This window comes from Pan troglodytes, chromosome 6 (assembly GCF_028858775.2).
Source record: "Pan troglodytes isolate AG18354 chromosome 6, NHGRI_mPanTro3-v2.0_pri, whole genome shotgun sequence".
In the NCBI taxonomy this organism is placed as follows: Eukaryota; Metazoa; Chordata; class Mammalia; order Primates; family Hominidae; genus Pan; species Pan troglodytes.
In genome coordinates this window covers 19760243-19787758 of record NC_072404.2, presented here as the reverse complement: position 1 = coordinate 19787758, position 27516 = coordinate 19760243, and the positions used below count along the sequence as shown (strand labels likewise).

General features: G+C 36.1%; 1 protein-coding gene across 11 annotated transcripts in view; it reads left to right on the top strand.

Annotated features, from left to right (window-relative positions):
- The window catches only part of ETV1 (ETS variant transcription factor 1), a 97988-nt gene that overhangs the window by 18767 nt on the left and 51705 nt on the right, over positions 1-27516 (top strand). For 5 of the 11 annotated variants that reach the window (XM_016945606.4, NM_001280329.1, XM_024357579.3 and 2 more), the window contains 1 exon segment: positions 7426-7527. The exons of the other annotated variants lie outside the window; for them this stretch is intronic. In XM_016945606.4, the coding sequence (XP_016801095.1) occupies positions 7426-7527 (102 nt within the window). 11 annotated transcript variants of the gene reach the window in all.

The following is a 27516-nucleotide window of genomic DNA, read 5'->3' as shown; positions in this document are numbered from 1 at the left end:
AGTATTTCAAACATAGGTGAACCTTATGTTTCTGAAGTGGATATACATTTGTATTTAAACAGAATTTTCCTAAATTGTTTACTTTAAGTTTAATTACATCAATAATGTTATGTTTTCAATCTTATTTGATTCTGAGACAGGGTCTCACTTGGTTGCCCTGGCTAGAGTGCAGTGGCATGATTTTGGCTCACTGCAAACTCTGCCTCCTTAGTTCAGCAGTCTACCCTACTTCAGCCTCCCAAGTAGCTGGGACTACAGGCACGCACCACCATGCCTGGCCAATTTTTGTATTTTTATAGAGAGATGGGGTTTTGCCCAGGCTGGTCTTGAACTCCTGGGCTTAAGTGATCTGCTCAAGTCAGCCTCCTGAAGTGCTAGGATTGCAGGCATGAGCCATCATACCCAGCCTTAAATCATATATTTTAAATTTAGTTATATCATTTTTTTTTTCTTTTTGAGGCAGAGTCTCGCTGTATCATCTAGGCTGGAGTGCAGTGGCACGATCTCGGCTCACTGCAACTCCTGCCTCCCGGATTCAAGTGTCTCTTGCCTCAGCCTCCCAGGTAGCTGGGATTACAGGCATGCGCTACCATGCCCGGATAATTTTTGTATTTTTAGTGGAGACGGAGTTTCACTATTGTTGTCCAGGCTAGTCTCAAACTCCTGACTTCAAGTGATCCGCCCGCCTTAGCTTCCCAAAGTGCTGGGATTACAGGCGTGAGCCACTGTGCCTGGCCGTTATATCATTCATCTTTAAAAATCTACCACCTTTCATTTTGTTCTTCGTAACAAAGTTGTGTTGTTTTTATAACTAGTTTGTTTCCATTTGGTTACATTAGTTCATTTCAGTCTTTTCTCTGTAGTGATTCACATGATAGTGACTTTCACATTTACATTTTATCTTCTTCCAGAGCATTTCCAGGAGTGTGCATAAGTCCCAGGGTTATGCAAAATTCCCAAAAGATCCTTGTAACTCTACTGCTTTGTCTTACACTCAGTAAAACACACTGGAATGCAAGTCAATTGGAAAAAATGTTATTAAAGAAATAACAATAACCCTGACTCTTCACTATTTACAAAAGTAAATCTTTTGCAAACTTCTGTACTTTATCAGATATCTGTAATACAATACTAGCGGACCATACAAAAATCATCCAGACAGACCCTTGTGTGGGGACTCAACTGTTTAAAACCACTATTATTATTACATGGATGGCACTTTAAGTAAATGAAAATCATAACTACAGTTTGTTTCTTTAAGAATTTCTGGTTTTAAGAATAGCATTTGAGTCGGGCACATTGGCTCACGCCTGTAGTCCCAGCACTTTGGGAGGCTGAGGCAGGTGGATCACCTAAGGTCAGGAGTTCGAGACTAGCCTGGCTAACATGGCGAAACCCCGTCTCTACTAAAACTACAAAATTATCTGGGTGTGGTGTCGCATGCCTGTAATCCCAGCTACTCAGGAGGCTGAGGCAGGAGAATTGCTTGAACCTGGGAGGTAGAGGTTGCAGTGAGCTGAGATCGTGCCATTGCACTCCAGCCTGGGTGACAGAGTAAGATTCTGTCTCAAAAAATAAATAAATAAAATAAAATAAATAAAAGAAAGAATAGCATTTGACTTTTTTTTTTTTCAATGAAGTGGAGAAAATAAATACTTAGATTACTGTTACAAATCTGCTTCTAAAAAAACTGAAGTCAGTCAGGTCTGTGTAGACCCTGACTGAATAATTTATATTAACACGTACTTGTCCAGGATCAGAAAAATTCCATTTGTGGTTTGTTTTCATAATTTCCTGCCTTTTTACTAAGTTACCTTCCTACATCTTGTTTCTTTCAACACATGCAGTGAGTACTTTATAAAGTTGATTTTTTTATTACTAATTTTGAAAACTTTCTTGCCCGATTAAGTTTTTTTGATATGATTGGTCAGGAAAACTTCATCTTCTTTCGTTTTTCTGACTGCTTTTACCAAAATGAGAGCACACACTGAAAGAGAAATGGCATTTTTTTGGATTTAAGAACATGAGTTTTTTGGTTTGTTTTCAATTTCAAAAAGATTTAAAACTTTTTTTGAGGCATATTTAAACATGTTACCAAATAGACTCAAACTATCCATTTCAAGCATGACTAGTTGCATACCTTCTCGCCCAAGTTAGTATTCCTGAGAGTTATACGATAGCTACCTCTTGATGGTTCTGAGTTTCTTTTGGGTGTGCTTTTTGTAGTTGCTGCTTTGTGTGTGTGTGTGTGTGTGTGTGTGTGTGTGTGTTGTTTTGTTTGTTTGTTTGTTTGTTTGTTTGTTTTGAGACGGGGTCTCGCTTTGTCGTCCAGGCTGGAGTGCAGTGGCGTGACCTCAGCTCACTGCAAGCTCCGCCTCCCGGGTTCACGCCATTCTCCTGCCTCAGCCTCCCGACTAGCTGGGACCACAGGTGCCCGCCACCACGCCCGGCTAATTTTTTTTTTTTTGTATTTTTAGTAGAGACAGGGTTTCACCGTGTTAGCCAGGATGGTCTCCATCTCCTGACCTCATGATTCTCCTGCCTCGGCCTCCCAAAGTGCTGGGATTACAGGCGTGAGCCACTGTGCCTGGCCCAGTTTAAATATTTTGTCAAAGCAGTTTATGTACACAGTAGGAAAAAGTGCAAATAAAATTATTCCCCATTCCTGCAACCCACAACTCACAGTCCTCTCTAGAAGCAACTGCCTTTTAGTTGTCCTACATACTAAATAATATGCTTGTACTGCAACTTCTTGTTTTATGAGTTTTAGATTTTACCTGTTGTCCTACGAAGATAGAAAAACATTTTGGATAGGTTTTAATTATTTTAATGCCGGTAATCAGCTGTCTGATTCTACTTCAGTCCGTATTCAGACCTGGGCATGAATAAAAATCATTTGGGAAGCTTGTGCAAATGCAGCTTCCTGTTTCCTATCCTGTGAGAGCTTGACATTACAGGCCTAGAACTAGGCTTCTGTATCTCTAAGGAACTGTTAGGTGATTCTGATGCAGGCCTTTCGTGGAGTACAAGGTTAGATATTTTCTCATATACTTAATTGTAAAATAAAGACAGCAGTATCAGTCTTTTGCAATTAAGTTGTAAGATGAACCTTGCCATTCATACCCATATAAAATTTGTTATGTGATAGAGGCAATTAGTTTCTGGAAAATATTATTTAAGTAATATATTGTCATCTTATTTTTAAAATATACTAGGGAATCAAAAAGCGAAGGCTATATAAAAATGATATTTTAAATATATTCTTATTTTATCATCTTTGCTAGAATTATACATATTTTCCACTTCCAAAGATTATTCTCTATTTTAGCTGTGAGAAAGTCATTGCTGATTGTAGATTTCTGTTATACTGGAACCAATTCTAGTTTAGAAGGAACTTCCCAATGCTGATGAGAGAGAGCCAAGGCATTGATGACCCACCCTGTTCTAGGTGTGTCTAGTAGGAATTCTTGTCATTAGATGTTCTACTGTTCCACTGGTGCAGATGTGTTCCATGTCTGTCACAAAGCCCAGCAGCCCCCTTTCCAGTAAAGCGAAAATTTTAGTTTGGTACTTGATTGTTTTACAAGGAATACATTTTTTAAATCAAAATGAAAATCCAATGAAAAGTACTCTCCACCTTGCAAGTAGGCTCTCTTGCAAGAATTTTTATTTTAGTTACCCTCCCAGGAATCTGTCAAGTCCAGTAAAAGAAATAAAATCTAAATCATAGACCTTGGGTATGTCTCTTAACCTTTACTTACTTATCTGTAAGTTGACAGGGAAACAAATCTTTCAGGCCCAGAGTCACATTATGATTTTGTGCCAGAAGGAAAAGAGAAAGGATACTAGCTAAATCTGGTGAATGCATGCTTGACTTGAAAAGTGGGTTTTAGAAAAAAACGTAATTCATGGGGGAATAATGTAAGTAGAATTTGCTATGAAGGACACTTTCCCTTATAGGAAGTAGGTGTACTTTCTTTTATTGGTATACTTATAATTTTCTCACTGTAAGTATACAGAATATAAGTATTGGACAGGTGCAGCCAATACTTATATTCTGTATACTTACAGTGAGAAAATTACATTAGTCTTGATTTTAGTAAAGTATGCTCTAGTAGATACTTTTCACTATTTTTGGTTTTACCAGTTTAGTCTTGTTAAGGTAGATAGGGCAGGCTTACTGCCCAGATGAAAACCAAAAACTAAAATTCAAAACTCTACAAAACTGGTGCTTGCTCTTCCAAAGATGAAAGCTAAAAATATATATATTAACCCAAGTCTTTAGCTTTTTCTTTCCTATTTTTCTTCTTTAATTTTGTCCTTAATGTAACAATATATTGTAGAAATTGACTTTTGAAATGTGCTCAAAGGAAGTTATGTCAGCAAATATTTTTTACTTACCCTCCCTATAATTAGTCACAAGTTATTTTGAAGAAAGTGATCTATACCTTCTTTGGTTGAACTTGACCTCATATTAAATAATTATTTTGTTATACAATGAATGGACTTGATAGAAATATAAGCCAAACAATATTTATTGGAAAAATCTAGGTAAAGGATGTCAGTGGAAAATATTTGCAGAACCGAATATTATACTTTTTGTCCCCATATTTTTAATAAATACACATACATCTATATATTCTGATATGTAAAAAAGTAAACACAACAATTATTAGTATTTGAAACTAAAATAAAAGCAGTCATGAAAATAAATCTATTTGGGGGCTACCACCTCATAGAATATGTAAGTTTCATGAAATAAGATATAAAGAAGAAATAACCTGAGCTAAACTAGTACATGTGGACCTTCACATTGTAATTGTATACTTAGTGTTTGTTATGGGTTTTTATTGGTATCATTTTTCCCTTTTTTTAAAATCATAATAAACATCTATTTAAGATGCACAATGCATATTTGCTTCTGTCTGTTATTGAATTTTTTCCTAATGAGAGTTGGTGCTGTATCTTACTAGGTAAAAATTTTGGTTAGATGCTATTGTTTTTTTAAATCTAAAGCACTATTTGCATTTGACAGTAGCTAAGGGTAATGTTAACTCAGGAACTCCATTATTGGCAATATATCAGGAATGGCTAGATTAAAAATACTGTTTATACAATGTCTGATTAAGCTTTAAGATCAGAAAAGTACCTTTGTGCAATGGTTTTGTATGTAATCTTTTGAATCTTTTGTAAATCTAGAGTTTAGCAAAGAAGTTTTTTTGGTTTGTTTTGCTGTAGATGTGACATTATTAAACTATTCAGAGATTTGTTTCATAGTTACTCCTAGTTATTGCCTATATAGTCCTGTTTTGACGAGTTTTTAGGTCCTGTTGAAGAGGCTTGAATTGTGATGGACCCTTTAATTATCTTTTATTGTAGCAGAATCTTGTATTCACATTTCTGTTGCAAAATTGGAATGATTATATTTTGCAAATGAGATCCGTATCCATTACCGTTATTTTTTATGATTTTTAAATATGAATAATAAATCTTAATGTATAACAGTTCTTATTTTACCTGTGAGAGTTTAGTTTAATTAATTTATTTATTGGGTACATATGCTACACAGTTGTAGTCTGTACAGGTGTTACGTAGGGTTATAAGACTCTAGATGTTTATTCATTCAACAAATGTGTTTTGAGTCCCTATTATATGCCAGGTTTTGTCCTAGTCACTGGAGATACAGTGGTGAAAAAAGTCAGAAAAATATCTCTATCATGGAGCTTATGTTCTTATTGCATATAATTGATAAATGAAGTTGTATTTATCACATACTGAGTAATGTGAAATTATATGAGTGATGTGAAATCTATGCATAATCACTGTGTATTCAGACTCTGATCTATTACATATTGAAGAAAATGTGCTTCGGTTTCATGTAATTTTAGGTTTTTTTGTTTGTTTGTTTGTTTTTGTTTTTGAGACAGGGTCTCACTGTGTCGCCCAGTCTGGAGTGCAGTGGCATGATCTCAGCTCACTGCAGCCTCAATGTCCTGGGCTCAAGTGACCTCAATCTCCTGGGCTCAGATGACTCTCCCGTCTCAGCCTGAGACCATAGGCATGCACCACCATCCCCAGCTAATTTTTGTATTTTTTTGTAGAGATGGGGTTTTGCCATGTTGCCCATGCTGGTCTTGAACTCCTGAAACCAAGCAATCCTCCCGCCTTGGCCCCCTACTGTGCTGGGATTACAGGTGTGAGTCACCACACCCGGACTTAATTTTATACTTACTTTAACAAAATGTATTCTGTCCAAAGGCAAGGCCACTGGATTCCCTAGTGGATGATGGCTATCAGTGTCTGTGTTAACACCTTGTTGACCTATGCTAAAATTCATGTTATAGGGGACTGACAAGAATATCTTTGGACTTTTAAAAAATGAGGTACTCTACTGTTAAGTATTACTATTTACAGAGTATTGTCCTATTCATTGAGATCATATTTGTTCTTTAAGATTCAGATCAGATGTTATTTTTCCCTTGATTATCTTAGTCAGAATTAACAAATTTTATGTGCCAATACATACTTTACGTAGATCCTAATTTTAATCCTATTTTCATTGACTTGTAGAGGATGGTTCATGCCTGGTTTATGTGTATGATTCACATGTTTGAGGTATTCATTGAATACTGAATCGAATGAATAGTTTCTTGGGTATTTAGAATCTTATTTTTTAAAGAACATATTCATGCACAGGTGGCTTGAATTGTTTGAAAACAAGTGCCAATATCTGCTTTTATTTCCCTCTGTTTTATTTTTCTTTGAGGGCTAATGGAAAGCTGTTTGCATTTATGTAACATTAGAGCTAAATCTCAGTTATCAGATTAGGGCACTCTAATAAATATTATTAGATACTCCTATCTCACCACACATTTCTCAATAATCTCTATTAGGACAAATACTCTGAAATAACTTGATATTATTCCTGTTTTACATGAAGAGAAACCCAGGGCATAAAATAATCAAATAACTAAGGCATGTGATGACTGAAATTACACAGCTGAGAATCCCATCTCATGGTTGCTTAGTCTATGCAGATCTTCCCTCCATGATAGCCAATACTCAGACTACACGTACAAGCTTCAAAACTGTTTCTATTCTGAAAAAAAAAAATCTGCGTGGCTAACAAAGAATGTGTTTCACTAATAGTTTTTGAAAATTATTCTCATCAAGGTATGATAGAGGAAGAGAGACCAAGAGCACCTTCCAATAGAGGTTTGTCTCAAGAAAGATGTTCTGTGAACTCATCTGAGCGAATAGCTGGGTGAGAAAAATAGATGGGAGAACATGGTGTTTGGGAACTATTCCAGTCCTTGTCTAGGCTGCAGTGTGTGCGCTTCTCTGTCTCAAATATTTTCTCTTATTTACCAGAATTCGAGAGATGTTTATGATAACACTGTATATTTATGTGTTGTTTATGCACAGGTTTTGGCCCCAGAATGTTTCAGACATGGTGTATTTTTCTCACTGGAGGAGAACAGCCATTTGGGAATGGAGGCAGTAGTAGTAGCAGCAGCAGCGGCGGAGGTATTAGTAGTAGTAGTAGGAGTATTACTAGTGTTCATGGAATTCCCATTATAGTAGTAAATATTCATAGAAATTTCAAAGCTGCAGCTTGAGACGATAAAGATTAATGATATCAACACCTTTAATTTAAAGATGAAAAACTGAAATCCAAAAAGATTATCAGGCTCTTTATGATTTTAAAAGAAAGATTGTACGCCCTTAGCTGTGTGTTGGGAAAATAGCAAATAAGAAAAAGTAGGAACCTGGATACTTTCACTCATTAGTGATTTTTTTCTTTACCAGATTCACTATTTGTGACACTGGAATAAGAAATACTTTTCTCACCCATTTTGTTATTCAAAAGGGTATTTTTAAATTCTGCTACATCACTAGCACAAATGTATATTTGTTGGATGAAGGAATGAATTCAATTCAATATTTTTATGCCAGGTTTTGTCTCGTTTATCAATGTTAATGTATCTATGCATAATTCTTAGCTTAGTATTATGTCGATTTTTCACATTAAGTATGATCGTGATCTATAAACCAATACAAAGTTCTGGATAAATTTTGATTAGAAATATATGCCCCCCTTTTTCCATTTATCCCCCAGAACTTTTCAACACTGAATTTAGCCCTAAACCATAAGATGTTTTTCTTAGAATTATTTCCAGCTGCAGAGTTACCAGCAAAAGTTCTTGTCAAATACTATCAAGGCCACTGAACATGGTTAAAAATGGCTCACCCCTATCAAGATGTATGTGTAGTATTGAAGCAAACCTCTCAGTAGTGTTAGCTTTTCCTCTGAAATGGTGGTCCTGCTGTGAAGTGAACTTTTACTGCTGTTTGGGGTTGTTTTTCTCCATCCTCATGAACACAACAGCCTTATTATGTTGATTTGATTTGATTCCCTAGTCCTTGGCACTGGGGCCAGAATGTCAGGTGATGCAGTTGTCTCAACTCACGGGTCTGTAGGGAAACCCAAATAGCTGGATGTCATTGCTGTGTTTCTCTGGATGTTTTTGCCATCTGAAATCTCCATGTTCTTGTATTCTTTCAGGAAAATCAATCCCTGTTTTCCTTTGTCAAATCTCTATTTTCATTCATAGTTTTATTGCAGATTAAAGGCTGTTGCATTAGAAAGTTATCAGCTAATCAATAAACGTCAGTCATCCCATTTTGTGATAAAGCTGTCCCATTGATCAAAGTGGAAATGTGGGCTTTTGGCTTTTACATAGCAATTTCTGAAGTTCGGATAATGTGCTTATGGAATATATAGACCTATCCTCTTATTTATAGGTCTTACGTAGAGACGGACATATGAATTTATGTGTGTGTAATGTACATATAAGCAGGCTAATATATACAAACATCTGAATTTTATGTAAAATATAACATTCTTTTCTTAGAATTTTGGTTAAATTCTAAGAAAATGAGAAGTCATCAGTAAACTTCTCTCTCTATATATACGTATAGGTGTGTGTGTGCATGAAGTTTTTTTTTTTGCCAAGATTGGTATTAAAATGTTTTCAAAAACCTTAATGCAAAATTTCAATAGTTGTGAATATAGTAAAACACACATGAATTTTGTGATTACAAAATTGGAAAAATATGCTCTTATTTTCGTATTATTTATAATAGTTAAGGGAATAGCAGTTTTAGACTCTTTAGATTTGGCATCTTTATTTTGGTAACATGCAGCTTGTCCTGTTGGTTAAATTCTTACCGTGGCTTTTTTTCATAACGAAAAATAAGTTATGTTCACAAATATTCATAGTGCCAGGCATTGTGCTAGGTGCTGTGAACTGAAAGATGAATACAATACTAGCAATAATACTAATCATTTATATTTGTTCAGCATTTTAGATTTCATAGGCCATTTTCACATCCTGTATCTCATTTGATTCTCACAGTTACCTTGGGATATAGACAGAGTAGACAAAGCTCATACAGGTTTAGTGTGGTTCCTTTATAAGGAACTACATTCATAGGTGTTGAATGGCAGAACCAAAACTCACCTTGTAACATTTTCCCTTGTATGCATTCCAGTAAAATGTACAAAGCTGTTATTCATTGATTTGCCATGACTATACAAGTGAATTAAAGACGTAAAATAAGTGTTTTTGCCACATCCGTGTATACATACATATATTTGTATGCTTGAGTAATACAATAAAAGAAAAATGGAAAATTTATCAAAAATGATTTTTATTCTTCATGGAATTATTCTAATTTATAACATAATGCACAAACTAATACATATATGGAAAGCAAGGGTGGAGTAGACAATCCCTGAAGTTCCCTGTTTGTCTATGAAAATCTTTATGCTTGTGCTTTGGATTGTAGAAATGTGGTTAAGTTCTATGTATACATAGGTCTTCAGCTTCAGGAATCCTGAATGTTTGCTTAACAAAATAATGATGCTCTCAAAAGAGAATTTTAAAATTTTGGTTTGGACTCTGTTTGGCAACACATCATTAGGCCAGGAACATTTGCTAATGTGCTGAAATTAATTGAATATCACATTTTGCATCTTGTCTGATACTACTTTTTTATATTATTTCATGCTGCTGATAGTGTTGATGTTGAAGACACTAAAGCCATATGATATAAATGTGATGAGATTTATCTATGGGACTGAGTACATTGTACTGTATAAGAGTAGGACATTGGACCTAGGCCTCTTGAGTTCAAATCTCTACTATTTACTAGCTCTGTGACCTTGTACAAGCAATTTAAGATCATTGTGCCTCAGTTTCCTCTTGCATAAAAATGGGATAAATATTATCTTCCCTAGGGTGACTAAATGAGTATATATATATATATACACACACACACACATGTGTGTGTGTGTGTGTGTGTACATAACATTGTATATGTTTATGTGAAATATCTAAGTAATATATTTGGCACATGGAACATACTATATAAGCTTTTATTCTGTGTATACAAAAATATATAGATATATGAAATACACAAAACATAACATTCATAATATATCACACGTGCATTCATTTCTGATCAACTTAACTTTTTGTGTTTTTCTTCATACTCAAATAATGTCTACACCTACCAACATGTGGGCTTTATCTACTGTATCTACACATACTGTAAATAGTTGTAACAACTTGACCTTTTGCTGTTGATCACACTAAGTAGTTCAGTGTATATCTGTAATGATACTGTCAGAAGAAACTAAGAAGTGCTGTTTGTTCAAATCTACTTTGACCATAGGAATTCAAAAACAAAAAGTGTTGCACTGGAAACATTTTGTTACTTGTAATACAGACCCTACTATAGGATCAGTTAGCATCTTATGTGTAAGATTATGGGTTATGAATTCTGGCCAATCAAGGACACCCTAATTTGTGGGTCTAACAAAATTGCTTCTATCCTCAATGTTTTTTTTTTATTTCAAAGTTGATGTATTCATTGAAAGGGAAAAATGTGTTGATTTTTCAATTAAGATGCAACCTTTACAATGTAAAGCAATAATAATTATAGTGTTCGCTCAGCCTGAAGAAAAAATTTCACTAGTTAAATAGCAATAATCAAGATGAGAACTACATTAGAAGGGTGCTAATTTTATGATCATTGCTATTTAAATAATAAAAATGAATCCACAGGACCCTTGCTGTAACACTATTTGCAATGAAGTGGTATTCAGCTTTAAAATGGTCCTCTTGAAGCCCATTTAAAATTAATGGGCTGCTTAAATTGTGAATGACCCAAGATCACCTTATAAAATAGCTACTTTTCCAATCAATCAATTATTAGGCTATGGCTGGGCTTCTACAGGACCAGATGTATTTGACCCAAAGTATTTCACAAATATTAGTGCAATCATTCTTATATAATAACAGATTCTTTTTCTTTTTCTTTTTTTTCTTTTTTTTTGAGATGAGGTCTTGCTCTGTTTTCCAGGCTGGAGTGCAGTGGGGCAATCATGGCTCACTGCAGCCTCAACCACCCGCGCTCAAGCGATCTCCCAACTCAGCCTCTTGAGTAGCTGGGAATCCGGTGTGTGCTACCATGCCCAGCTATTTTTTAATTGTTATTATTATTTGTAGAAAGGAGGTATTGCTGTGTTACCTAGCGGTCTTGAACTTGTGGACCCAAGTGATCCTTCCTCACAAAGTGTTGGCACTGTAGGCATTAGCCACCACTCCCAGTATATGATAACAGATTCTTATATTTTCAGCCCCCAAGGAAAATCAATAACAACAACAAAACAAATCAGAATTTGAGTTTCATCAATTGGATTCTGCATGCTAAATATAAGAAAAATAGGTTCTAGTTTTTCTCTCTCCAAAAAGAATTACTAGCAAAAGAGAATTTGGCACTGAGGTAAAATCTTAAAGTAGCTATAAGCTCACACGGCAACATGTGAGCTTTGGAGTAGATTTAAATCTAAGTTTTATAGATTTATAAATTTTATAAATTTATAAATTTTATAGATTTATAGATTGGAGTAGGTTTAAATCTAAGTTTTATAATTTGCTATTTTTGTGATTTTGAACTAATTAACTTCTTTAAGCTGTGTAAGTAAAAGGGGAAAATAAATGGGTGAATGTAATGATTAAATGAGGTATCTTGTCTGAAGAATTTGGCACATAGATGAGTATTGAATAACTCAGTAGCTCTGTAGAAGTCAGGCAGTATCAATATCTACTTAATTTATGTACTGTTTTTAGGGCAGAGGACTTTATAAGCTATAGTAACAGTAATGAAGATTCAGAATAGCAATGTTGATAATATAATTAAAGGAATTTAAGATGATCGCATTTGATTAATTTAGCCATGAAAGAGTTGGTTTGTGATGTCATTACTGCTGCCACATACTGGTAGCATATCTTCCCTAGACAGATGTAATTATTCATTATAGATTGTTCTCTAAGAGGTGAACACCGTTTTCCTTTCCATTGTCCTCCACTAGCAACTCAAAAAGAAGAAATACTTTAGATGTAGCAGCAAATACATTACAGATCTGTGAAAGAGCCTGCTCTTTATTTTATGTGGTAGGTTGTCTATGCACAGTACTCCAAGTATTTAACTTAAGAAAGATAAATAATCTATGTATGGCTCCCAATTTAAAAAAAAAAAAAAAGGTTCCAGAGAATAGATCTTTTTTGTTTTTTGTTTTTTTTTTTTTTTTTGAGACAGAGTCTCACTCTGTTGCCCAGGCTGGAGGGCAGTGGTGTTATCTTGGCTCACTGTAACCTCTGCCTCCCAGGTTCCAGCCATTCTCCTGCCTCAGCATCCCGAGTAGGTGGGATTAGAGGCATGTGCCACCACTCTGGCTACTTTTTGTATTTTTAGTAGAGACAGGGTTTCACCATGCAGGCCAGGCTGGTCTCGAACTCCTGACCTCAAATGATCCACCTGCCTCGGCCTTGCAAAGTGCTGGGATTACAGGTGTGAGCCACTGTGCCCGGCCAGAACAAACCATTTTTAAGCAATCATTTTGAGACTCATTCCATTTTAGACATTATATGAATTACTTGCAGAGTTATAATGCCAGGATAAAGATAGATAGGTACTTAAGTATCTATTTATATGGGATATAATTCTTATGCATAAAAATATTTTAAAAAACATGATTCCTGCCTTCTAAAAGCATACTGTGAAGTATGGAAGAAGGGGAAGCATATGCTGGGACTAGTTAAGGTACAGTAGAGTGGGAAGTTAAAATAGCACCTAAGAGTGCAGGCTTTGGAGTCCTACTAGTTAGGCTCAGTGCCCCATCTACTACTTCCTATTGATAGCCAGGTAACCGTGGTATGTCAGTTAATCTCTTAGTACTTCCATTTCCTCATCTTTCAAAGGGGCTTTGAAGAGTGAGGATACTATAGATGTGTAAGGAGGATAAAATAGAGCATTCATAATTATTAATATTATTACTATTATTGTATTAATGATTAAAAAAATACTACCTGACTACAAATTAAATGAGTGGTCCTTACAGATACTAAATTCTATAGTTTTTTTTTTTTTTTAAGTAAGATCAACACAGATTGGAGTACTTGAGAAAGACTTCATGAAGAAAATGAAGCCTGACCTACAATAGAATGAGAAATCTACCCAATGAAATATTAGGAATGACAGGAACCTGGAGATGATTCACCCAATATCTCTGTGTTTGTTGGATAATAATAGCTAATACTTGTGTAATGCTCACGATGTGCTAGTTCCTCTTCTAAACACTTTATGAATATCTTAATGCAGCCAATCTTCATAACATCCTTATTTAGTAGAAACTATTATTATCTCTTTCTTTTGGTGAGAAAATCGAGGCACAGAGTAGTTAGGTGGATTGTCCTGTGTCACACAGCAGCCAAGTTGTAGATCTCGCTCCAGAGTTTATACTCTTAACCACGATGCTACACTGTCTTGTAGATAGAGCTGTGTGCCAAAACTAAGATTGTCGGGAGCAAAACAGTTTGCCCATAGTAACAAACAGTGCCCAAGTAGTGACAGAACTGGAACGATCTTCCTTGGCACCTAATTTTTAATACATGTGTGCTTACTACATCTCGACTGGGCTTCTCAAGATTTGTATGATTTACCCAGTGATGAGGGGAGGGCCTATTAAGTTGGGACAAGACCAGGTATTAATTGCTCTGTCCATCAGAGAGAATGGTAGCAGTGTTTGAATATAGACATACACACTGGATAGCAATGGGAATGAAGTTTCATAGGTCATTTTGTGGGCTAGCAAAAGTCAGATGTATTGAAGGTTTATCTGAACAACAGCAAATGGGCCAACCTGGAAATTTCTGAGGATGAAAATGTCGTGTTATTGGGGAGGAGAAAGTGGAAAGAAAAAAGCAAAGGGTATAATGTATTTTTGTAAATGGATTTTAGTATATAGGCACACTTCTAGTTAACCATATTTAAAACAAATACATGCTAAATAATACATATATACCAGAAATTTTATGTCAGTGGAATCAAATGTAGTAATTCAAAGAAATAGTCGCTGGCTAAGAATTTATGTATGCCTTGTATGGTAAGAGGAGAATCAGGCTTTATCTGACTTAACTTTTATCCCTATGCACACCCTCATTTTACAAAGCTTCTATTTACTTCAAAGGGGTGAGGAGGAGAATGCAAACCAGGCCTATCATGGTTGTGATCATAGGATTGTTTTGCAGGTGGTATCCATGTGTTTCTCCAAAGTTCATCTTTTCTATTTGCACACTTGGAAGGAGAGCACAGCGCTCTTTCATCTTCATACTTTTCTAGTTTTTTGGAACTATCAATTACAAAGGAGTGCTGTATAAATCTTCTTTGTGTGTTTAAGTGCTAATATAAGCTGCTGAATATATCAGCTGGCTACAGTATTTGATACACCTTACACCTGGAGTTACAGCAGACGCTTGGCAGAGCTCATTGTTCTAAAGAGCTAGATTATAATGCAGAAAATAAAATAAGACAGAAATATTAAAAAATTCATTCCATATGCAAGTTTCCACCATTGTATTGTGTTGGTAGACAACCAATGCTGTTTGTTGTCATTGTTTACCATCCTCTTTGATCACCAAGTTATAGAAAAATGATTGTCCCTATAATTGATTTGTGATCTAGAGCAAACATTGTAATACCTGTTCATTCAAATGGGCTTGATGCCACCATCTAAGCATCTCAAAAGGTTACATTTAAATAGGTGCCTTAGGCCGGGCGCGGTGGCTCACGCCTGTAATCCCAGCACTTTGGGAGGCCGAGGCGGGTGGATCAGGAGGTCAGGAGATGGAGACCATCCTGGCTAACACGGTGAAACCCTGTCACTACTAAAAAATACAAAAAATTAGCTGGGCATGGTGGCGGCCGCCTGTTGTCCCAGCTACTTGGGAGGCTGAGGCAGGAGAATGGCGTGAACCTGGGAGGCGGAACTTGGAGTGAGCTGAGATGGCGCCACTGCACTCCAGCCTGGGCGACAGAGCGAGACTCGTCTCAAAAAAAATAAAAATAAAAAATCAATCAATCAATCAATCAATAGGTGCCTTAGGTTTACGTAGCAGTAAATATAGTTTGACGTTTTAAAAAAAGGCAGTTAAACATTAGAACACTTGAGTATTTGGATATACCTCCTCATTTAATAATAGAGAGCCACCTTAATAATCACATCTTAGTTTTTTTGACATTTTGCAACTTTTCTTGGAGTCTTTTAAAAATTTTATTAATCCACAGAAATTAGTAACTGATATTTACTTAAATGAAATTTATGTGACAATAAAATCAAATGCAGAGTTTGTTTCCTATGTAGTGCCTCTGTATACTGTATATTATGTATGACATAAAGACTTGCATTGTGCAAGGATTAGTATGATTTGATATGTATTTTGATGTTTCTACAAAATGCTCTGCCCAAGATAGAAGTAAAAAGATTTGTAATGTTCAAGTATTATTGCTTCCATGCTGAGATTTTCTATTTCCAATAACACCTGTACACCACTGCTACCTAGTTATGCTCTACATTTTATGCTTAATGTAGTAATCTAATTTCCCCTTATTTGCAGTTAGCAAGTCAAAGTAAAAAATATACATTGGAATGTTGCCATGACACTATTGCTATGGAGTCAAATTTAGTAACAGGTGAACTATCTTGGTTCCCATCAGACAAGGCTTGGTTCCTGAAGGATGGAAATGATCTTATTATATGGAGTTCTCTCCTGTAATATAGCCTTAAGGGTACACTCCTGGAATAGTGTAATAGGGAGACTCTAGAGCCGATAAAAAAAAAAAAAAATCCTGTGAACTAGCAGCTGGGAGGTTATATCAACAACTCTACAAAGTGTGACAAGAATTTAACGAACATTTAAGAAGGCCTTCTGGATTATTATAAATAGGGTGAAAATTAAGAACATTTCTTAGGTTACAAGTGTATGTAATTAGTGAATACTTGTATAATACTTGATTTTATATTTTCAGCTATTGTAATATTTCTTTATCACTAGATCATATCAACTAAGTCAAATGTAATTGTAATTTTGTATAAATATGACTTAATATAAACTGCATGCGGGGTATTGGTATTGAAATCAGATTTAACAAGCTGCATATCTATGATTACAGCACTTCTCAGTAACTGTTCATTTTAAAGACTGTGCAGGTGGACAAGAGTAATCTCTTAAACTCCTTATGAAATACTGTAATTTGGCTTAGTTCATTTGTGATTCAGAACTCCCAAATGGATCCCGATGAAAAATTAGAGATGTGTTCTTGTAGAAAAAAATGAGTGTTTTAAGAAATCACAAAAATTACTCATAATATGCTAATATAATTCAAAAATTCTTCATTCCAATAATAATTTTCTTGGGAGTGTATCCTCTAGGTATGGAAATGTGATCTGTGCATTCACTGATCCAATACATTTAGTTCCTACAATACTTGCAAAGTATTTAAAGAGGTATTCAAATTAGTTTCTTACATAGGTGTCTTACACAGTGTCTCCTCATGGCCACGGTTAAGTCCATCCAAGGCTTTCTTGCTTGGCTTTCCTTGTCAGCGTTTGGCTTGTTTGCTTCTTGTTTTATTGGCAATGATTGGCTTTGTGTCAGCAGAGACTCTTAGAGTTCATTATTCTGATGTAGCTCTTGTGCCGTAAATGTTTTTAAGTTAATATTTATTTTATTGTTAAGAAATTAAAAAAGGACTTGACTGCTTTAAAAAAAAGTGGCCCTGCCCAATCACAGTCTTTACTTTTGTATGTCATACATCTCCCCTTATTTTGAGGGGGGATTCTTAATCTCATACAGTTAAATGAAAAATTTTCAGGTTGGGTGAAATACTTTCGGTAGAAGCTTTTCTGTAAGAGTGGCAGTTCCTCATGGAAACTCCTTCAATATACATTGAATTAAATATCAGAAGGGATTTTTAAAGAACATTTTCAAATTTATTTTGGGGTAAAAATTATAAAAATGTGCCAAATTAGTAGTTGGTTCAAATAAAATGTTTTTGCAAGATTTACCCCAGCCAGTATTAACAGCTGTAACAATTGAGACCAGGTGACAGAAAATTTCGTTTTAAGAAGGTGTTTATTGTCAGGAAAATTGTGAAGTTTCCTTTGTAATTACTCTATCTTTGTTATTTTGGCAGCCTGTAAAGTTTTATTGGCATTTACTGAAAGGTACTTTTTTTGGCCCTAGCCAGCTGGCTTTCTTTTTTTGGGCAAACTTTCCTAGCTCTGGTATTCAGAACATATTTTCAGCTTTGATTGTCTACCAATGGGGTTGTTTTGAACAAGCAGCCAAGTGACTAGTGATGTCTGAATTGATCTCAATCATGTCTTCAGTAGGGTGACATCAGAATGCTGCAGGTGTACTTCAACCATTGAGGGTTGTTTCCAGCATGTCATTTTGGTGCTAAAATAGTCAATTTAAGACCATTCAAACTACAGACCCTTTTTACATACAGACTGGAAGAAAAGTCTGTGAAATGATGTATCAAAAGTGAGGATTCAATAACTCAAAAGAGAATAAAATTTTTCAAACAATATAGGATCACCAAACTGAGATTGAAAGATCCTTTCCAGGAGCTAAATATTAAACAGGTAATGCACAAACATTTGAAGAATGGAACAATAATAGTATTTCCCTAGATTCATGAGTATGGTGTATAGATGTGGAGTTTTAGTCATCTTGGTGTTGGCCTTCTCCACTTTGTAAGCCATGTACCATTGCTCTTACCTCTGGGCTTATTTGAAGAATTGTTTAGATCATGCTAATCCATGTGAGATGAATTCTAAATTTAGAATTATACTGCTCTGGTTCTGAAGCCCACAGTAATAAATTCATTTAAGCAAGTATTTGCATCACTGATTACTTATTTTATTGCCTTTAAAATACTGCTGGAGAAAATGATTTTATTTTCTTTCATGTTAATATATTTATTTGACTACTTGTTAGTGAGTAATACTTACAAATCTTAGAAATGCCTTTTTAGTAGTTATTATTTCAAAGCGATGACAGGCATATTAGTATTTGGTAGTCTTCTATGGCAATGCAATATTAATTTTGTTTTGTATGTTACTATGGTGCATTGATAAAATAACTAATGCAAAATCTTAAGGTGGAGCTCCTGTGTTTGTGATTTAATAAAAAAGGAAAATTAAAGATCATATTTATCATTTACTTCTGAATAAGTCATCTTTAGATGCTACATCTTCATCCACTATTGTCTGTTTATGATCTGCTTTCTTTTTTGTAGCACTGGATTTCAAGGAATATATTTACCACTTTGCTCTAAACTATTTGTTAGAGATCTATACAGATTGCCTACAGAGGATAGCACTGTGGAATTTGTTCTGGCATCCTGGTGGAGGTGTGGGGGATGCAGGGTAGAAGGAAGCCCACCTTTTTTTTTCTTTTTTTCTTTTTTTTTTAACACGTTCTTATGGGAAGAACCTGTCTTCATAGTCACTCAGTAGCCAGGACAAAGCACCTCTGGTGTCTGCACATTCTGCAGGCCCATCTGCCGTAGCATTCCTCAGTACTTCATCCTGGCCTGAGAAACACCCGGAAGTGCTGGGATCTTCCAGCTCCTACTCAGCTACGAATAATAACAAACACTTCCCAGTCTCTTCTAAATATGTATTGTCCATTATTTGAAAAAAACTACAGAATTACTAGGCAGAGAAGAGATTTTTATTTTTGGAACTTTGCAGGGCTTAAAGAGTGTCCGTATTACAGCAAAGTGGGACAATTTCTGTAGAAGAGGTGTTTTCAATATTCATAAAGGTCATAATTAGGTAATTTATTAAGTATAGCAAATTTTGAGAGGTGTGGATTTGGATGGGTATCTTGATTCAGGCACTTCATTTCAATTTATTAGATCTGTTTCTCAAATAGCTCCAGCTTGTTCAGGTTTTATTCCTGCCAGTTGGATATGAAGTACTGTATGTTTGGGCTCCCTGTACAGAATTTGTTTCCAAAAAAATAGTGTCGTGCTGCTTTCCATCTACTGGACCAGTAGGGGTAGGAAGATCTGATTTGAAGCCAGTGCAAAATGCAAAACTGATTAGATTTGGATTGTTCATACATTAGGCCTTCCTTTCCCTGTTCTTATCCTTTTTCCAGATGGAAGAACCAGTTTCCTCCCAGGGCACTTTCTCCTGGCAATTAGACTGTGAAGATGAGGATCATTTAGTACCACTACTGCTGAAGTACCATTATATTAAGTTTGGGCTTTAAAATTTAGAGGAATGAATCAACATATTCTGCATTTGGTCTCTTTATTTTGCAATTAATGATGCTTGTGATGCTTTTAAAATTAGGAATCTAACTTTGTCTTTCAGTTCTACCTTTTCTTTATTAATATAATAACATCTTACTTTCCCACATTTCCTACTGAAATGTGGAAGGTCCCTGTCCCACTGAAATGTGGGAGGTCCCCTACTGAAAAGTGGGGGGTCCCTGTAGTCAAATTTTAAAGCATCAAGTGTTTTAAAATGTTAACCGTATTGCATGTACCTCTTTCTAACGTGCATTTTGTACCCTCCCTCCCTTCTTAAATATAGTACTTACACCCAACTTTGCTTTTTCATGGTGATTAAGGGTTGCCATTATGAACATTGGTTGCCACCCTTTGCTAAAATGCAGCAAATGCCCTCAGTTATTATTGAGGCTTGTAGAGCTCTGTGCCCTTATTAGTAAATGGCTTTAGAATGTTATGCTCTTGGAATTCTTGTATCAGACCTTTGCCATTTTCCTCTTCTCTCTTACATCAGTAAGTGAGCAGGCACTTACACGCAGGCATTACATTTTAGAGCTATAAAAAAGATGACTTGGCCTAATGGCTTCAGCTTGCAGATTAGGAATGGAAGCCCAGGGAGGTTGCACAGTTAGTCCATGATTATGCAGCTAGCTGGGGTAGGAACTGGGTAGAGATTACTCGACTCCTAATCCAGTGTTCTTTCTACCAGGCCACACCTTTTGCTTTTTCCTTCTGTCGGGATACCTTGTCCTAATTGACTTTTTCCATGTTTATTTATTGATTTATTTATTTTGCTCTTAGTGTGTAGTTGACTGATAGAGAAATTGGAAACAAGATTAAATAGAAAAAGTAGTGAAGTAACATCTGATGGCTTGAAGCTCTGCTTCTGCAAGTCAGTGTACATCCTTGAGTCTGTTTGTCTTCTGTATAAGGAAGTGGTTGGACTAATACTAGTAGTAACAAACATTTACTGAGTACTTGCCACATGTCAGCTACTATTAAGTTCTCATATGTGTTACGTCATTAAATTCTTACACAGATCCCATGAGGAAGTTCTGTGGGATTTGTGACTTTACAATATTTGATATTATAGTTAATAATTTTGATATTACAATATTTGATATTACAAAAGGGGAAACTGAGTAACACAAAGGTTACCTAGCTTACCAGAAGTCCTTCAGTTAGTAACTGGCAAAGCCAAGATTTAGTCTCCATGTTCGTAACCAGTCAGCTTTTATGTGGCTGGGTCATCTATATGTTCTCTTTTGGCTGTAACACTTGATGATTCTGGGTTTGAATAATAACACCAACAATTAACATCATTAAGGACTCAATACACACTTTATACGTAGCAGCTCCCTTGGTCCTATCAGCAACTCTATGAGGCAGGTGCTGTTATTATCCCATTTTATAGATGAGAAAACCGAAGTACAGAGAGGTTAAGTGGATTGCCCAGTCTTATAGTTAATAAGTGGCAGTGGCAAGATTTGGAACTAGGCAGATTTAAGTGCCTGCTAGCTTTGCCACTATGTCTTATTGCCCGTGAGCAGGTACTTGAGTATTTAACTCATGAGTGTAACATAAGTTTTATAATATTTATTTTTGCCAATTAGAGATGATGTGTATGTGTGTGTGTGAGAGAGAGAACATGCACATGCACATTTACTTGTACATATGATGATTTCTTATCTATGTGTTAAATAGGGGGTAGGCAGGCTGATAAGTGAGTGAAGTGAACTTAGCCCAAGTGGTATGGGGAATGGAGTGGTGGGGACTGTGGGACTGTGGCATATAGGAAAGAACAGGTCCTGGCCAAAGGGGCAGCTGAGAGTGGCTCAGCCAACTCCTGACCTGTTTTTCAAGCAGGAAATTGGACCCAGTATTGCTCGATATTTTGTGTGTGTGTGTGTGTGTGTGTGTGTGTGTGTGTGTGTGTGTTCCTAGAGAAGCCAGCAGTTTGGATTTCTAAACCAGAAGATTTTGAAGCTGATTTTTAAATGATCACAGTTAATTGGTTATTTGCAACCACTCTGAAACAAAGAAATGTTGTCAACCTCTGAGTTAGATCATCAGGGCTGGGGGAAAGTGACCTTCTGAAAGTGAGAGTTGGCCACATCTTGGTATCCCCACTACTTTTTGAAAAGATGAAAGATGGACCCCAATCTGGAATACTTACCCATTCTCTTCTATTAAGATGTTATGGTATTCTCCAATGTAGAGACAGTTGAATTTTTAAGTCTGCTTTTGAGAAACAGCTGCCTTATGAGGCTGCAGCATTCATCCGAAGGCCACCGGTCTGTCCTCAGCTCTAGTTTCCAAGTCTGTAGACACCTGATCACTTCCGGGGCTTTTTCAAACTGTATCTCCTTCATTTAGGTACACCCTGGCAAGACTACTCAGGGATCCCTGCAAGAGAGTGTGAAGTTACTGTTACTGGTAGGAGTTTGGGATCTCTCTCTCTCTCTCTCATACACACACACACTCACAAAAGTTTGATGCTCCCTTCTGTGAAATGAGTTTTGAGACTCAGCACTTATTTTTGAACTGCCCAGGAAGATCCTTGCACGTGCTAAGGATCTACTTCAGGAAGCAAGGTGGGGGCATATTGATGACTGCTTGCCTTCCCCCATAAAGGTAGCTCCACTCTCATCTGTTTTGCACATTGGGCTTCCAATTGTGATTCCTTTAGTACAAAGGTCTCCGAAGCTAAAACAAACACTGGCTCAATGCTGAAACCTTAATCATATCTAATGTCTGCTTCAGTTTAAAAACGCTGATGTTCCTAAAAAGGGATGAGAGTTCACATAACTTTTCCCCTGTGTTGCCAAAATAACTTCCAGGGGCAAACTGGGTATCTGATCTCTGCAGACTGACAATACTCCTTTAAAACTTGGTGGCATTTTTGTTTTCATGGCTGCTCTCCTTAAAGAATATTATTTAAGAAAAAAATACATATCAACTTGCTGTGCTATGGTCTAAATTCCTGTCTCAGAAATATTATAGGTGAATGTATTTCCAGATGCTGCAAATAATGGAAAATCATGAAAACTCGAATCAGGGTCCCTGTCCTTAAATGTGTTTCAGTTTGCATTTTGATAGCAGTTTAGAAATGTTATCGCTTGTTTTGTCACAGACATAATTCACATCTTTCTTCAGGCACTGTAAACAAGAGAAATGGTTTAATGGCCCCATAAAGGCACTCTGCTGATGGCTGAGATTAGGCCCTTTAGTAATGGATATTGGTGTGTGTATGTGTGAGTGGTATATGTACACAGTGGGGGTGGGGAGGGCTTGGAAGAGGTAAATGTACTAGAAAGAATCTTTGAGAGCCTCAGATGCAGCTGAAAATGCCTTCTGCTTCTGTGTGTCTTAGAAGATGTATTCACAAAGCATGTGACACCATTGTCTTTATTTATACTCAAGCCTTCCCCTTTGCTTCTAGAATTTAACTGAGCACTAATTGAGGTCATTGCGATCCATTTATTACCTGAAATTGAAGTGATATTAACTTAAAGTGAATGCTTTTCATCTACTGAGTGTATTCCTAACTACATATATTTGTATAAAAGGCTGTGTGCATTTTTCATGCCATGCTTGTATCTGGTCTTAAATAATCTAATTTATGTATACCATTTACTTCCCCCCTCCCTTTTACAGAGATTTTTTTTTTAAATCACTGCTATAGCCAAGTGAAATTTTTTTTACAAGCACTTTAGTATCCACACTATGATTTGTTTTGACTTTTTCAGTTATAGTTTTTAGACAGGTGCAAAAAATTCTCCATGTTATACATCATCACCCTGATCTAAGTAAATTCCTTGAAATTTCTCAAAGCACATAAATTTGTAGTTTTAGTCTCAATTTTGTGTCATTTTTTTAATCAGCTAGTTTGTGTATATTGCTGTAAAATTGGCTACACAAGGCTGCACATTTTTGGTTTTGAGAGTCAGAGTAAACCAAGAGTTAAGAGATTAAAATTAAGTGTCCTTTGTTGACTAGTTGAGCTGTCTCTGTCACTAGCAGGTGTCACTTTCCATCCAGCCACTTTGGTGTTTTCCTTCTCCTTTTTTTATTATAGACTATATTCTGGAACAGGAATCAGCAAACTTTTCTCTGTAAAGAGTCAGATAGTAAATATTTCAGGCTTTGTGGGTCATATGGTTTCTGTTACAACTACTCCATTTGGCCATTGTAGCTCAAAGTAGCCCTAGACTAGACCGAAATGAATGGGTGGGAGAGTGTTCTACTAACACTCCATTTACAAAAACAGGTGGAAGGCCGGATTTGGCCCATAAGCTGTAATTTGCCAGCCTCTGTTCTAGAACAGCATACAGAAGACTATTCTAAATCATAATTTTTGAACAGACCAGAAAACGCAACCTCAAAATAAAGAGACTGTCTTCAAGGCTCTTCCTCCAAAACTATAGATTTTATTTCTGTTTAGAGAAGAATTAAAAATGTGATGTGTTTCTCTTCCCAGGGTAATTGTTTGCTACTCACAGAAACTGATAACCCTATTTCACTCTTAAGACAAGAGTTGGGAGGAAAGCAGAGTGAAAGGTCAGAGCCAAGACAACTTATCACTGTATTTACTTTCGCTGTCCACATATAGAAGGAGACCTTTCCATCATTGTGACATTTTGGTTATCAGAGTATAAGGGAAGCTTCAACTGTTGAATAGCAACATTCTTCCTTCAGTGGAATATGAGTGGTGTGAATTTTTAAATGCCTTTGGTCACAGTAATAAATTGAAAGAAGGCAGATTGCCTAAAAGCAAACGTGAATACTCTGAGAAGTGTTTTTATTTGGATACACGTGCCAAGAATATAGTACTAAGGTCATACATACAGATACCTGTATCTGACACACGTGAATTAGTCAAACTTAAAGAATACTGCCTAATGTCTTTATTAGGGAATTTTTAAAACACCAGATAAAGCTCTAATTGGACTTCCATGAGCTCTTGATAATAAGGACTGTGTCTTACTACTTATCTTCATTCCATAGCTCCATATTCCTTCACCCTTTCAGGACCTGCCGTAGTGTCTGGGGCATGGTAGATGAATTAACAAATGAATTAATGAATTAATTGCTGAAGAAATGAATGAATAAAAATCTCATATAATGTGATAGTGGTGCTCATGCACGAAGGAAATAATGAGTGTCTGTGTATAAATCAATTTGAATTATATACTCAAGAGTTCAACAATTACAACCTTAAGATTGAGCCCAGGGCTCTAATTCTTAATGTGTTATGACTTAGTGTTAGATCTTTAGTCAGACATGGTGCTTAGCTTCTTTGTGCCTTTTTAAAAGATCTGTTAAATGGGAATTATTATACATGTTCCTGTCTTAACTGATGAGAATCAAATAGAGTATGGGACAATTCTTTGAAAATGGTTAAATATTATGTATGTTTGAGTTTGGTTTTTTTTTTTTTTTTGTATAGTTAGTGTTTTCTATTAGGATTACAATTAGTATTTTCTATTAGAATTCCAAACTCAACCAGAGTTTGTTAAGTCAACACTTAAACATATTATCTTTGTTTAATTTACAAGACATCATCATCTTCACTGTAAAAATATAAACAAAAACATACATCATTCATAGATTTCATTGTTCATTCTCTGGATTTACATTAACCAGTCAGTTGTAACAAACATTATCTGTTTTCAATGTAAGGATACAAATAATGCCCCAATGTTATGATTGTTTGGGAAGTTATTCTCCTATGAGCAAATCTTAAATTCATATTCTCAGCCAGGTGTGGTGGCTCACGCCTATAATCCCAGCACTTTGGGAGGCCGAGGCGGTCTGGAGTTTGAGACCAGCCTGGCCAACATGGTGAAACCCCGTGTCTACTAAAAATACAAAAAAATTAGCTGAGCATGGTGGCACACACCTGTAATCCCAGCTACTTGGGAGGCTGAGGCCGGAGAATCACTTGAACCCGCGAGGCAGGGGTTGCGGTGAGCTGAGATCGTGCCACTGCACTCCAGCCTGGGAGACAGAGTAAGACTCTGTCTCAAAATAAATAAATGAATGAATAAATAAATAAAATAAGTAAATAAATAAATTCATATTCTCCACTTATATTTCAAGTGTTCAAATGTGATTTTACATTATGTATCTACCCTCAACCAAAGCTGTAGTTGTATACCAGCATTGTTGCTTTTAGAAAGCTAAGGGCATTTCTATCCTCTGGTAGAATAATAATGACAAGATTGTGCCCTCTTTCTAAAATATAGGTAGAAAAAATTGAAAGCAATGATGTGTCATAGTTCATAGTTCTAAAATGAAAAGTTACTAGTTAAGCAAACACTTCATGAGGAATACCATAACCCCAAGTAAACTTCTGAATTAAGAAGTGGTTAAGTTTATTTTGGAAGTGCATTTTTTAAAGTCTTGATATTTTGGAGCTCTTAAATTTAACCATTAGAAGAACTCAAGTGATCATTAGTCAGCCTTAAGATGTGGTTTTAAAGGTCAAGCTTCCATCAAAGAAAAAATGCAAGACACATCTCTTGAGTGTTCTTTCTGCCTTTCCTCCCAAAAATTTGATTGTCCGGAGGAGTTGTGGATCATAAAAGTTTCCATGGAAAATGTGTTTGAAGAATGCCAGAGGAAGACTGCAGATTTTCTAGATAAATTATCTGACCTGTCTGAAGTCAGGGATAAAAAATATAATATCATTTTGAACCACCACTTTGCAAATGAAATGAAGGAGTTAACTCACTTGATTTGGTACACTTGAAGAAGGAAAGATTCACTTTAATTAAAACTACAAACAATGCAGATGCTGTAACTCTGTTCCAGACTCAGCAAGGATGGTACTGTAAGAGAAATGAAAAGTACCTAGCAGCCTCGGCAGCAGGCTGGAGCCGTGTTCAACGAAAGTAATTTAATTAGTGTTGATCATGACTCCAGATGATGGTGATTTGATAAGGAATAATTTAGTACTTAACAGCCTTTTACATGCACCAACTCCATGTGGGAAGGTAAAGCAAATTGCACAAAATGAATGTGCTGCTTTCGCTTGTGCCTGTGCCAATGAACTGGAAAACCGCCTGTTAGCAGACTCAGATTCTCAGCCCTGTGATGAAATACCCAACACGCTTTCAAGTCAGCCCTCTCTAGTGGGAGTCTCTACACTACTCTTATTTAAGAATAAATAAGAGAAGTCATTTTTGTGACATAGAATCTCCAGGAAGCAGGAAAGTTGAAATAAGGAAAAGAATGTAGCCTACGGCTTTTGTGCTGTAAGTCGAAGATTTTTAGGTTGGCTTTCTCTTTTTTCCTCACATGCAGCAATTCAAAAAAAAAATTTTTTTTTTGCCAACTCAGATTCATTGGATTACTTATTTGGCTTATGATTAGAAAAAAAAAATCAGTTTCAAGGGCCCATAGTGACTGAGGCACACATAGGTTGAACCTGTTATGGAGAGAGTTGGGGATCCCAAAACTACTGGAGCGGGAGAACTTGTAAGAATCCTTGAGCGTTGGCATCTAAGGAAAAGGAAGGTGTTGCTGGATTAAAAAAAAAAAAAAACTCTTTTCAACTACTGGACCTATTTGAATGCGGCATACATCAGATCACAGTGGATTCAAATTTGCTCAATTACGAGCATCACCTAAAAAGTTTTATAAGATTCGGAATCCTGATACAACCCAGCTCTAATGAATGGAATTTCTGGGAGTGGTGTATTAGTTTTCTCGAGCTGCTGTAACAAAGTATCACAAACTGGGTTGCTTTGTGAAATTTGTTGTTTCACGGTTCTGGAGGCTGGAAATCCAAGA